The 14,494-nt window shown below is 39.7% G+C and overlaps 2 protein-coding genes across 3 annotated transcripts in view; both read right to left on the reverse strand.

Moving 5' to 3' along the window:
• atg7 (ATG7 autophagy related 7 homolog (S. cerevisiae)) overlaps nucleotides 1–1,049 on the reverse strand; it is a 65,484-nt gene extending 64,435 nt beyond the window's left edge. For both annotated transcript variants that reach the window (XM_074679398.1, XM_074679389.1), the window contains exon 1: nucleotides 575–1,049. The gene's annotated coding sequence lies outside the window, so the exon portion shown is untranslated. The remainder of the gene's footprint in view (nucleotides 1–574) is intronic.
• A 3,611-nt stretch (nucleotides 1,050–4,660) lies between these two features.
• On the reverse strand, nucleotides 4,661–13,127 carry hrh1 (histamine receptor H1). The gene is made up of 2 exons (XM_074675679.1): nucleotides 12,881–13,127; nucleotides 4,661–7,476 (listed from the first exon to the last, which is right to left on the reverse strand). Exon 2 carries the CDS (start codon nucleotides 7,370–7,372, stop codon nucleotides 5,741–5,743), a length of 1,632 nt encoding a protein of 543 aa, XP_074531780.1. The 5' UTR covers nucleotides 7,373–7,476; nucleotides 12,881–13,127; the 3' UTR covers nucleotides 4,661–5,740.
• Nucleotides 13,128–14,494: the final 1,367 nt, after the last annotated feature.

Genomic DNA, 14,494 nt, shown 5'->3' on the forward strand with positions numbered 1-14,494 from the left:
CTAAACACTGTCTGTTTTCCCACAGATATTGTTGTGTACAAGTATGAAATGCTAATTTGCCATCATATTTGATGAGTGATCATGAGTGTGAGCTCTTTCAATGTTCCGATTTTGTTCTCTTTATAATTAGTTTAATTGTTGTCAGTTTTATTCTGACCTCTTTTATAATCAAATCGTTTGCAGTTTATTTGTGTGCAAATAATTAACAAAATAAATAATTAAATTGGAAATAAACAGATTACTGCAAGATGGATATTATCTGCACACCAAAATTCTGTCACTTTGTCAATCACCTATGAATGAGAATTACACATTTTCTTTTTCAGGATTTGCACAGTTTTCTGTTGGTGTGCAGTGAGTTAACAGCAGAGGTTTACACAAAGACCTCATTGAGCAAGAAACAGCTATGACAGCTCTGACTCTCCTAAAAACACGACAGACACCTCCAGGGCTAAAAACCATGATTGGAAAATGAAGCTACTGAAGTTCAAACGTAATAATTTCAGGAAACAGTAAATAAGCCAATCGTACGTTCATAATTTAGAGTATGTGAAGCTAAGCTCTCTACACTTACCACAGATCCTTACTTCCTGGTCCAGTGGATCATGTGATCACGGGTCTTGTCAACAGAGCAATGCAGTGTGGGTAAGTAGCATGTAAGGTTAGCTTAGCCGGGTGCTACAAATGTATCTACTACTCATGTCCTTTAAGGTGCATGCAACATCGAATAAAAGATAAAGAACCAAAAAATAAAAAGGAAAGCGCAGACGACGAAGCACGAAAATACTGATAAAAACCTATAGGCGCCGTTTCTTTTCATGTCGGATTAAACAGATGTTCAGGCAACAACCAGAAAGTAACCGGTAGAAGAGTTTCTCACATTCGCACTGGTGGGCGATTCATACTCACAAAGAGAGCTTAACCGGTTTGAAACGAGAAGATGTCATTAGGTCAGGAAATAAAATAAAGAAGTTAGTATCTCATTTTCATCGGAGTGGCGACAGGTCAATCAGAAAGTTACACTACTGGCCACTGAATAGCGAGTAAAGAGTTAGGGATCGTCTGTAAATACTACGATTAGGAAGGAACGAACGTTAAACACGAAACGAAAAATTAACTGCAGTGCTTAATAATTCTCTTTTTTATGTTTTGCACCCAATTTATAAATGGATTGACGAGATGATTCTGAAAATTCTTTGAGGATCTGACATTTCCAAAATCTTGATTTTCATTATTGTTCTGAAAAAAAAGATGTTTATTTTTTCTGGAATTAACCTTACAATAAAAGGAGGATATTATACGTGATACTGAAATAGTCTCACTCACACTATATATTTTGCCTCTTCATAATCTATCATTTAAAATGAGATTATCTGTGCCAGAATTGGTTATTTCGAAATGCTATTTGAAAAGGATACAGGTCCATACTTCTTGTACATACTTACATTAAATCTCCTCCCTCCTGCTTACATTTAGATATTTTTTCTGTACCCGTGGTCTCAAAGTAGAGTGGTTATGCAGAGGCTGATTAGGTGCCAGAATTCATGTTCCTCGTTCACTGCTCTGCAACAGTTAATGGGGACCTGTGGGTTTTGAGTGGGAGGTGATCAATTATTCTTGAACAAATGGTTCTCATTTTCAGAAGCTTGTCCGTATGTGAGTAGCATATACGTCGGTATGTGTGAGGGGTAGCATATAGCTCAGTATGAGGGATCCAGAAACTGGAAAGGTCAGAATATAACAATAGTAGCAGTCACTCTGGTCCAGGAAATTATGCAGATCAAGTGGTCACTGCACAAAATAAAGTTGGTAACCTTATGAAGAACTTTGGTTGCTTTAGATACAGTTGAATTACATGTATTACATTTTTCAAACTTTAACTACAACACACACAAGTTCTGAAAACTCTTGCCTTTCTTCTTCTTCTTTTCCCATCAGACCCTGCTTCACACTTGTTTTGTTTCATTCACCCCTTTATTGGAAGATGAAGCAGCAGGGTAAGTCACAGTCAGTCAGTCAGTCAGTCAGTCAGTCAGTCAGTCATTGGCAGTAATAAGACATGAAAACTCAGTCAGGTGCAGGGTTAACCTTGAATGTGGACACATCTCAAACTGTATGCCCAACAGACTTTTTTCAATGGAGGGAAAAGGCCATTCTTTGAAACTTGCCTTTTTTCTTTTGAAAATGAACTCCTTTTTTCCTTATTTTAACAACACTATTACAAATACAGCAATGAATTAATGCACATAATGCCCTGAATGTAAATACTAAAGTAAAAATAAAACTGGTAACTAAGTTTGTGTTTGCATATGTCCATTAGAGTATATGCATGTGAATGTGAGTTGTGTTGAAGGGGCGAGCTGTTAACTAGTGCATATGTCACAGTAAAGACAAAATCATGTCAGTCCTCAGATGTCTGAATGACTACTTTAATCTGGAATCAGCTTCAAAAAAGGGTTATTTCTCTTCAAAACTCTGATTTTGCTAAAAATTAAATCCTATTGCAATGCTATTTTGAATTTAAACTTTCGGATCTTGTTCAAGAAACTGTAGAAACTTTTCCAGAAACTTCCTTTCTGTTTATGTGTCTACAAAATTTCACTCAGTGCTGTTATGCTGAGCACTTTGACTCCTCTGAAAACTGTTGCTTAGAAATGCACAGTTTCACTTCAAGTTTAACAAGCCTGTAGTTCTGTCATCTAACAGACACCTGGATCAGAAAAAGAATCTCCTTAAATTAAAATATACAGCTAATTTACAGTTTTTTTTCCTACAAATTGCGTCTCATGTCTGCATTTAACTGTTGCTCTGACATGTTTTTGTTGTTTCAGTTGTCGCTCTGGAAACAGCATGTAATACACTTTATAATTTCAGATTCATGAGCACCTTCATTTTTGGCAAAGATGGAAAGCCACCAATAAATCTGCCACTTTAACCAGTCATAAAGGTACTGAGAGCAAAGTTTCTCTTGTTCAGAAAACAGGAAGAAGGAGAGGATTTATGTTTATGTTGGACACAATTTTTCACAAATACTGCAAAAAAAGATATTTTGTGCCTCTTCTTAGTTATTTTTCTTAAACTATTATTACAGAGCATAAGATGTGTCAGATGTCACCTCTCGACGTTTGTGTGTGTAAGTCGAATAAAAAAAAAACGAAGAAGTTTTTTGATGAGCAGCTCTAAAGCGTCAGCTACAATTTTGAGAATCACTAAGCCAGTGTAGTTTCTGATGTTCCCATGACTACCTCAGCCACAAGACTGAGTCCCGTGTCTGTGTTCTGTTCACATCTTTGGAAACACATAATTGAGCCACTTTCACATGTGGATAGCCTGCTACAAATCAAGGCGAGGTGGTTTTAAGTGTCTGACAGATTCAAAATCACTTCTGTAAAAGTTTTTCCATTTTGGCCTGTAAAAAATGAACTAACTGGACTGCAGTGACTTGAAAAAAAGCACTGCACCTGAGCCCCTGAACCCCCCTGAGCTGCTGTATGCATTTGATTTCAGTGATTTGATTACATTGAGTTTCATTGGTAGTTTCATCTGCACCACTAAGATGCAATTACAAGCAGAGTCTGGCAGTATTACACAATCACATGCTTGTATTTGACAAGGCCAAAATCTGTGCTTTATTTGTCCTCAGTTATTTTATTCTATTGACAAAGTTAATCTGACAAAAGCTAAAATCAATAGCCACGTAACAGTAATGTGTACATGTATCACAACTTCATTCTGGCTTCATCTTTTCAGCAAAAAATGTATCTTAGAGAAAACACCAGGCACTTGTACTTCTTCTGTTCCAATCATCACGCCTTTTATCTCAGTTTCAGCCCCCTGATTTATTGATTCATCCAAGTTGTGATTCACAGCACTTCGAAGTTTACTGTACACAGGAAAGTGTAATGGCCTCATGTTCTAGAAGTGGTCGATATCGGCCGTCTTTTGTACCCCTATTGTGTTTCTATTTAAAACTTTGTGTTCAATCCAAAACAAGATGGAACACCTAGGAGGGAAATGATGGCAATCTTTTTTCTTGGTCTGTTGAAAATATTGTCATTAGCAGTGATTCAAAATACAAAAAGACACAAAACCTTTCTCATTCTGCTTTTTTCACTCATTGAAACTGCAGCAAGGATACTTCTGCGTATTTTGATTATGACATCCCCTCTGGGCAAAGTTCTATAGCTCCTTTATCTTGGCTGGAATACATCCATTCGATTTACCACTGTTTCCTCAAGGGGTTGCAGAGGGCTGTTGTGTAGAGGTCATTCGGCTCATGACACATACATAACACGTTGGAGCCTATCACAGGGCTAACTTATAGAGACTGACAACCACCACACCACGCTAACACCCATGGCCAATTTAGACTGTTCAGTCAATCTTGTGAGCATACTTTTTGAACTGTGGGAGTACCTAGAGAGACCTCACACATGCACAGGGAGAACATGCAAACTCAACATATAAAGGCACCTGCCCAGCTAGGGATTTGAACCAGCAACCTTCCTGCAACAATGCTATCCTCAAGAGTACATACAAGGTTGAAATAAACAACCCACAGGTGAAGATCTTTGTTTATTTTGGCAAAAAAAGTTAGTTTCAGAACCAGGATTGACTTTCATTTAAACACATTTTTAGGAAAATGAAGTTTATTGGGCATGAAAACAACAAGAACAAAAACTTTGAAAGTCTGAACCCTCTTATAAATTGATGAAATGATGACTGTTAAACTGACCTCCATTTTATTTTAGAACTCTCAACAAGAGAGTTTCATCATGATTCTCTGGTTTAATGGGTGCACTTTTAAATGTCCCGAATATTAAATCTATACAAATGCAATTCATGGCTCCCTGTCTGCAAGAAAGTGGAAAGATATCCAATGATCTTTTGCTAATGACAAGAAAAAAAGAAGCTACATCAAATGTTAGAGGAGAGGAGTGTAAAAAGCTTCTGCTCTCAAAGAGTATTTTTGTGACCAAGTTCTGTAGTTTGACAGATAGGTTTAAGTGGTTGCCAAGCAAACACACGGTGCAAAACAGAAGCAAAATGAGCCAAACAGACTGTTATAAACTGAGTTGGTGGTTTTATTGTGCTAAAACATGATGAACACTTGAATTTTTTAGAGCTTCAAAGAGAAGTGTGAAATAAAGAAATGATAAAGCAGATACCAAGGCATCAGCTGACTTCAGGCCAACTACCCAGCAGATTTGGCAAGGTTTGTGATTTTAGCTGAGAGTGACTTGGTGATGAGGCAACAAAGTGACAAATAATCACAACAGCTTCAAACATAGCACCAGTGCAAAATCGAAAGGAAAAGTACACACACATTTTTGACATTTAACAAATGTGCATTCATTCTGGACCAGAGCAAAGACACTACATTCATTCTCCTGTTCTCAGAAGCTAATGGCAAATTCTTTTGAAAGAAAAGCTCCCTCGTCCTGGACATGCTTTGTTTCCAGTAGCCTAGCATGGACAAAATAAATAACATTTCATTCAGAGATTACTGTTGCCTTGAGTCTGAACCAAAGTGCAATATGTTACAGAAATAAGGTCAAAACAAAAAGGCAACACGTGACAGACATTACAACACATTTACAGTCTTTCCTTAACTTTGAAGGCTCAGCCTGCAATGCAGTTTAAGACACTGATGTGGGCCTAAAAGAACCCTCTTATATGACAGCTAAAGAAGTATTTCCATGATTGTGTCCTACTTCTTTGGTCTAGCTGTCGCTGTCCATCACAGACTAATTTTCAGAATATTTTTAAAGACACGTTTAAAGTTCCCATTGCAGAGCGGGTATATAAATGGGTTCAGTGTGGAGTTGATGTAACCAAGCCATATTGTAAACATGTGCAGGTCATGGTGCACGCACTCTTTGCAGAATGCCATGACCATGAAAGCTATAAAGTACGGTATCCAGCACAATAAGAAAGCAGCAATGATGAAACCCAGCTGCTTGGCTGCTTTGTGCTCTTTATGGATCCTCAGGCTTTGGATACGTTGGCGTGATTGGACAAGAAACCTTTGCCAAGTCCGTTTAAGGGTCACAGGATTATTTTGGTCCAATTTTGCATCTTTAATCCCGTCCTCAGTCCAGGACAAAGTTTGACTGGAGTCATAGTTGTTGTAGAGCCCAGGTGTGAACCTCTGCACATCTGAAACCTGACCTGCATCACAAACACCGCTCACTGAATTCGCCACTGTGAGGTGACATTCATTCAAAGATGCTTGAAGTTTGTTTCCATTATTTTCCTCTGGGCACTTTACTTCCTGTTGCACTTGAGGCTGACTCAGTGGAATCTCAACATTCGACTCCTTCTCCTCAGGGGACAAGGAGCATCTTTTTACAGCTCTGAGTCGTTTTGATGTCATGGCAAGCAATGATGCCTGCTGGCACTTTACGCCAATTTTTCTATGAGATCTGGATGGAGCAGTCTTAGATTTGTCTGAATCCTCAATGGAATATGCTTGATCAAGAGTATTTTGGTCCAACAAGCGTTGCTGCTTGGACAGCTTCATTGGACTTTCACATTCTTGCTCACGAAATCTTGAGACATTTTTTACTGGCGAAACAGCATTTTTTTCATTCTCATTTTCCCCAAAAGAGTCAATTGGATGAATTATTCTTTCTCTGTCCCTCAGATGTTGCTTCACTGCAAGGTAGATGTGAGTATAAAACCACACCATCAAAACTGAAGGGACATAGAAGTTGAAAACTGCAGTAACAACTTTAAACCATGTGACGAAGCGAAAATCTGTGTCACACTTGTTCTCATCCTCTGGTTTAAGGTCCACATGAGTAAAAGACCTCCATCCCAGAATTGGAATAATCCACATCATCGACAGCAGCCATGCTCCACAAATCATTGCGCTGGCTCTCCCCCGAGTCCTGTATTTGAGGTACTTGAGCGGTTGTCTGACAGAGCGGTATCTGTCCAAACACAAGATAAACAAGCTGAAAATGGAGGCAGTGCTGGCCACATAGTCCATAATAAGCCAAAACTGGCAGACAGCCCGACCCAGCCTCCATTCATCCTCCAACAAGTACACCAGGTTTAGAGGCATAACGGTGGCCCCCACTATGAGATCCGCCACAGACAAACTGACAATGTAGAGGTTCCCTACAGTGTGCAGGCTCTTCTCTTTCTTCACTGCATATAAAACAAGCAGGTTCATTACAACTGTGATGAGAGAAAGGAGTCCGAGAGAGACCCCTAACAGGGCGGTCTGGAGGCCATAATGGAGGGTCATGGTGTGGTTTCTGCTTGTCAAGTCGCCATCCAGCAGGCTGCTGTTGCTGCTATTAGCATAGCTGTTGGTGTTATGCTGCGCGGGGTCTGTGGGAGCCAACGGACCAGATTCCATCATGACAGGCGAGATGGTCACCTATAGATTCAGTCACATCCTGGACAAGTTTTAACCCAGGGACTTCATGTGGGCACTGATCTGAGTTGAATCCAAAGTGGTCATACCTTGAAAACAAAAATACAAAAACACTGAAATTAGTCAAAGTCAAATGTTTTATGTACTGTTTTTACTGTGTACATTTTTTTTAACATAGTTGTGCTATTTTTTGTCATCATATTGTGCCTCTGCTATTAGCAAAACAGACTGTTATAAAGAGCTTACAGACAGATTTAGTGATTTAGACAACAAATGAATATGTAGTGTTTTGAAAATCTGTACGTTCAGTTTGGACATCCATATTGTTACATCATATCCATTTTTAAAAATGTGAGTAAGCATAAACCAAAATGAGAGGACCTTGTCAAAGAATCAGCAGAGGAAGACAGTTATTGTTCTCACCTTCCACCTAAATCTAAATCAAAGATGCGCAAGAATGGTTTTCTGACATTGGAAGTCAGTCATAGTCCAGTAAGCACAGAGCGTGATATGGAAACTAAAAATTGAAGCACATCTGCACAGGTTTCCAGGAGATTTCCAGATAAGCAGGAGGCATGCAATAGGGCTGAGTCAGTAGAATTTGCTACCTAAAGCAAACTTTTCTCAGAAAGGGGAAGAATGTTCAATTATTTTAATGATGTATTTTCTTTTAAAATTGGCAAATTCTTTGCAAGAGCCTGCTGAGGCAGAGACTGCAGATTTGTGCTACCTGTTGCTTATTGGATTGTGTCGTGTTGTGTGGTTCAATCAAAAGCCAGTTAATTGTTTCCCTTGAAAACATGGCCTCACCAAAACTCTAAAAGGTCACACAGAAAGCAGACAGCAAGCAGACTGGATTGGAACATCGTAGTCAAGAAATAATGACAAAATAGTGCTCCATAATCAAATGTCCTGATGATAATGCCTATTATTTGACAAAATAAACTCAAGGTAAGCAGTTTTGACAAATGATTTAAATGTAATTGTGTCTACCACCACCTGGTTTGTAATTACTTGATCTCATATCATAACTCTTTATTTCCCTCATCCTGACTCTGCATTAGAGGTCGACCGATATGGGTTTTTTGGGGGCCGATGCCGATGCTTTCCAAATTTGGGCAGCCGATGCCGATATGCATAGCCTATTTTTCCAATTTGATATTCAGGCCGATTGTTAAATAAATATATATTTATCACATTTTTGTGAAACGCAGCAATTTCTGAGCAACTAAAAGAAATCTATTACAACAAGTCGTGCCCAGTCCTCTGAACATTTATTCAGCTTTCAAAACAATGAAATATTTTGTCTGAGTAAACACACAGTGTAACAAGCAGTAGTAAACATTCACACTCTTCTTAGAATGTCAAAAAAGAAATTTAAACTTATTAATATAATTTGAACAAAAGTATGTAATGTATCCAAGTGGTTCCACAAGTTTGAGGTGCTCATCTTTTTTGTGCCTGATCAAAAATTGCGTCATTTTATACAACGGATCAAAAATCGGCTTTTTAAAAAAAAATATGGCCGATGGCTGATAGAGACAAATGTCCAAATATCAGCCCGATATATCGGCCGGCCAATATATCGGTCTACCTCTACTCTGCATCCCCGTTCTTTTTCCTAAAACCCCTTCCCTCTCTCTTTGCGAACATAAAAATGGAGTAGGTGGTTAGTAGAGTCTAAAGTTTAGGCTTGTACGGTTAGCCCAACCAAAAAAAATGTGTCTCTTGGTTTTTACTGCTTTCCAAGAACTCTAATTTACATCTCTATTCATGGTTTTTCCTCATTTTTTCTTTATGCTGGTGTGTGGAGGTAAAAGGTAGTATAGAGAGGGTGGGCACTGGTACACCAGAGCTCACTGTTAAGCCTCCCTGAGGTGCTGTGTGACTAAATAACTCCAGTGATGTAGCAAATCCTGCTGCCCTCTAACCTCATCCTTTCTTGTTTCTGTGTTATGGGTGACATAGGGGCTCCCGTGGTGTAGTAATCAGTTCTGCATTCACTAGCAAGGATGCAACAGGTTGCAATTTATCTATCTATCTAAAATATCATTTAGAAAAGTGATTCTGAATTTAAGGTTGAACTTTTTATCAGTAGAGAAGCCACTGTAGGTCCTTTGCATAAAAATCCCCTCCTTTGCAGCCCTACTCATAGGTAGAATACAATAATTGACGCCCTAGCCGCCGCCCTGTTGGTTATGGCTGCCTTTTAAAATAGAATAGAAAATACTTTATTAATCCCCGAAGGGAAATTCAGGAGTCACAGCAGCAATCAATAAAACAAAAGTAAGAAAGTGTATTGAAAGTGCTAAAAGGTCCACAAGAAAATAGATGACGACATCCCATCCACCACTCGTCCACCACTCTCCAGCCCAGCCAGCCTCCACCTCCACAGGGTCCAGGACTGAGCCTCCCGAGTGGTCTGTTCAGTATCTGTCTCCTGAATCCTGTCTGCCCACAGCAGGCGAAGCTCCTCTAATGTGGCGCCGGCGTCCGATGTCAGCTCCGTCAGCCACGTCCGTGAACAGCACGATGCCGCTGGGCTAGCACAGCTAGCTCGTCCATCCCACCGGAGATAGATCCCACGTTCCCAACAACGATGGATGGAAGGACAGGTCCACGTTGTCACCTCCCAGCTCCCACCCGAAAACCAGCACGTCGTCCTCACCTCCTCTTCCTCACCTCGAGGGAAATCATTAAGCCCTACACTAGTTAGCATTGACATGCTACAGGCTGCTAACAACTAATTTCACATGTAAACTATGCAGCCATAGTCATAGCCATTACTTTGTATGGCTCATTTGTTGATCATGGACACCAAACTTTTTGTGGCTTCAGTGATATTTTTACTACTTTTTATCCTGTGTTTGTCTGGGGATCCTACATGTAACCATGGCTGCATTGTTTACATTTGAACTCAGCTGTTAGCAGCCTTGAGCATGTTATTGCTAACTGGTGTAAGATCTGATGTCTTCTCTCAAGGTGAGGAGAAGGGGGTGAGGACAACATGCTGGTTCTCAGGTGTGAGCTAAGAAGTGACGACATGGACCTGTGCTTCCATCCATTGTTATTGGGAACGTAAGATCTATCTCCAATAAGATGGACAAGCTAGCTGTGCCAACCCAGCAACAGAGGGAATACCAGAGGGCAGAGTAGCATCATGCTATTCACAGACATGGCTAATGGAGCTATCATCAGACATCAACGCCAAGTTGGAAGAGCTTCACCTGCTGTGAGCAGACAGGATCTAGGAGACAGAGATGGAGCATGACTGAAGAAGCTCAGTCCTGGACCCTGTGCAGGTGGAGGCTGGCTGGACAGGAGAATGATGGACAAGCTGTCATCATCTATTTTCTAATGAACCTTTTTGCACTTTCTGCACACTTTCTTACTTTTGTTTTCTTGATTGCTGCTGTGACTTCAATTTCATTGTACTTGTTACAATGACAATCAAGTTCTATTCTATTCTATTCTATTCTATTCTATTCTATTCTATTCTATTCTCAAACTTAGCCATAAAGCATCAGTAAAAAATTTTTTTGTGTTTACAGCAGATAAGAGGTCTGATTTTGAGTGTAAAATAACATGAAATGGAAATATCTAAAGTAAAAAAAAAACACTAAAAAAAAAACATTTTCATTCCTGGAAATCTCTTTGAATGTGTTCATTTAGTGCGTATTGAGAACTGTAATTTACAGAAGCTGATGTTCAAAGCAATTATTTGTGAAAAATGCCTTGAGGGGATCTTTCAGAAAGCAGCCTTTAGAGAAACACATTTAAAAGTATCAGATTTGGTCAGACTTGAGTGGCTGTACAGAAACCTTTTAAAAACACTTCCTTTCATTCACTCCTTTGGTATGGATAAACAGAATATATTTGCCGAAACTTCCCTTGCTCTTTCTCTTTCGCAGCCCAGCTGGCTTTCGTTAACACTAACAGAGGGAGTGTGGCTAATTCCCATCAATGACACCTCAGCCGACAAACCGAAAGACTGGAGGAAAAGTAACGCACATATACACTATTTGTTGCTGTGGCTGTTTGATGGAACGTAGGTCTGAGGATTTATCATTGAATCATACTCTGGACTGTGCGACTGAAGCTGTAAAACACAGCAAGACGTCTCTTATTAAAACATATCAATACGCTGCTGGAGAAAAGCTCTCATTCAGAGTATTTGAGGATATTGATTTTTAAGAGTGCAGACTGAAATAAATGTGTTGCCATGAAGGTAGGTGGGTGTTTATACATGTCTGCAAACTTGTGTTTCAGTGATTAATGAAATGCGTATGTGACCTTTAGAAGACCCCTGGAGCCAGATCTATGTATTAAACATCATGTAGATATTTTTAGAGCTCTCAGGATATATAACTGAAGCACTTATCCATTGAGAAGTAAGCTCATATAAAATAACTGATATGCTGGAATAAATCATAAAAATGTAAATTTAGAACAAAATATTCTGTATTGGCATACATCCTAGGAAGATCCACAAAATCAATAAAAAAAAAATAAGGCCCAAAGAGAGAAATATACATAAGTGGGGGGATGTGATACATATTTTCTATCAAAACACTCCTTGGGCTTCCTTCTGTGCCATTCAGCTCTACCTTTTTTGTCAGGAGCTCTGCATGTCTGAGTCTGCCTATTCACTGATGACACACACTTACTGGTGGAGGAGGAGGGGAAAAATACCGTCCTCACATATTTTTTTTAGCTGTATGTGTGTGGGTGTTTGTGAGTGGGGTGGAAATTTGGCAGATTATTCTCAAGAAAAAGAGTGTTCCTAATTATTAGCATGGCTTTGAAATTCATTAGGAGGCGATTACGGATGCCCATTAATGGGTGTTATTCCCTTGAGCCCCAATGTTGGAACCTCCACTTTTTGAAGAGAAGAGAAGAGAAGAACAGCATGCTGCATCAGTGAACGCACTTTAACAACATAAGTGATGCCCCTATAGCAAAAATATGCCAGTATTTTCCCAAGCGTCAACACTAATTATTAAGCCTGTCTTTGAATGTGGTTTCAAAGACGATTTTCCTCACTCTGTTTATACCCTCTATGTTTATGAAGGCATAACCAAACACCACAAATATTGGATTCTTCTAGCTCGTCAATTTCGTAACCAATAACAAGATAAAGAATGATAAATAGGTTGTTTATTTTTGGCAGCGCACTGTTGTATCGCACCAGAATGGGGCAGGAAATTCAGCCCACGGTAATTGAATGAGAGTATCTGTTATCACCACTGCCTCTCTGATTTTATTACAAAAATACGAGGACCACAGGGTATATTCGCGTCTGTTGTTGTCCTGCTCAGACCTGATGGAGTTTTTCTTTTAACAATGCCCCGAAACGCGCAAAGTCTCGTGCACAGAGATCCACCTGTTGATGCTGCAGCAGGATCACACGTGAAACTTTGAGTAGGCTAACTTATCAATAACATACAGGATACGTTAGCATACGCAGTAAGAAAAGAGGGTGAAAAGACTCACCAGTGGTTGTTATGTTGCCTCGAAAGTCAGTTCAAGCCTGCGTACAGGGTCAAAATCCGAAAATGAATGAGTGGCGGAGGTTGGAGTTAAAAAGATAAACTCTTCCTCCCCCTTTTCTGTCTCTCCCTCTCTCCCCTCAGCTCACTCTGTCTGTCGTCCTCTCTGGACTGTGCAGACTTTAAAATTCATGGTAAGCGCTCATCCGTCACAGCCATAAAAATTATCTGCTTACTGAAAGGACTTGTTACCTGACAGAGCTGCGCATTCTAAATCGCGGATATAATTCAGAGCGTGATTCACTGTACAGTAACGAGTTCATTGCAGCAAAGGGTTTTCCTCAGTATAATGAACTGAATGACGTCTGCATGTAATTATAGTTTATAGGAAAAGCTGTGACGGGAAATGTGTGTAGACTGTGCGTAATAACATGCATGGTCAAATTTTGGGGCTGTGATGCCAACAGAGCCCATGAATGGAAATCCTGTTAGAGCAAGGAGTGTAGGTAAGCGCTACAGGTGTGGGAGGTAAATTTGGCATCCTGGCAATATAGAGTGACCATGACGTCCTGAAATTCTCTTGTCTCAACACACAACTTAATGTTCAAATTCACAACCAGTGGCATTTTTTTCTACAAGAAGAATCTGTTTTCATGGGCTCATCCAGAGTCATCAAGTGTCAACTGGTTCAATCAGCTTTCACCAGTCTTAAGACAATTGTTTGACTTAATTTCTCACCTTTATAATCCTTCTCTCACTTATAGCGCCTACCAGCTGCCTAAGAGCAGTGTGTCCACCCACGCCAATGCGTGCCTTACTGGTTCACTTTGGGTTTGTGCCACCAGTCTGTTGTTCTTAAATAATTTCTCAGCTTTGAGAAATATCATGTTCTGTGAAAAAGTGAGTCAGATGCTTTTCCTTTCCTTCCTGGGCAGAGTCCAAGGCAGCAAGCTGGCTAGCAAAATATCAGGTCTGAGAAAAATAAAAGGCTTTTCATATTTTGAAGAGGCAGTATAAAACTAGTGCAGAGAAAATGAAAGCTTGAATAGATAAGGACGGTCAACACCCTTGCTACAGGTTTTATAACAGTTTTATGACTGCCCCTGTTCCAAAAAGACTGTTTTGTTTCTATCAGTATTTGTGATGTTAAGCTTTCATGAAAAAGGTCTGTTTACAATCTTTTGTTGAATAACAGAAGCTTCATAGGAGTAATGAGTGACATTGTTCAGCAAACTGCAAAAATCAAGAAGTAAAAAGATGCATGACACCCTTTGTCAGTACAAACATACTTATCTGTCAAGAGCTTATGATGCACTGGTTGTTAAAAATTAACATGGTCCTAACCACTTGTCAAAGGTCCATTAAAGAATCATTCCTCTGAACTGATATGTCAACTCTGTGTTGACATTTCGAGGAGCTCAAGTGAAGCATCAGAGATGTTTTATAAGTCAATCAGTTTAAGGGCACGGTGATGTAATGGTTAACATATGTGTGAGAAAAGCAGCTTTTAAGTCAAAACCTGCCTTTATTTCTCGGCACTCACCAAATGTGGTATCCCCCAAGGCTCTGTTTTAGGGCCTCATGTTCTTACACCTCCCTACTGCGCTGTCTTTAAGGA

The sequence above is a fragment of the Halichoeres trimaculatus genome, unplaced genomic scaffold, assembly GCF_033239565.1.
Source record: "Halichoeres trimaculatus isolate MK-OKI-2021-1 unplaced genomic scaffold, fHalTri1.1 fHalTri1_scaffold_1, whole genome shotgun sequence".
In the NCBI taxonomy this organism is placed as follows: Eukaryota; Metazoa; Chordata; class Actinopteri; order Labriformes; family Labridae; genus Halichoeres; species Halichoeres trimaculatus.

Coding starts and splice junctions, on each gene's coding strand:
- hrh1 (XM_074675679.1), bottom strand. CDS start 7,372: ATGATGGAATCTGGTCCGTTGGCTCCCACAGACCCCGCGCAGCATAAC.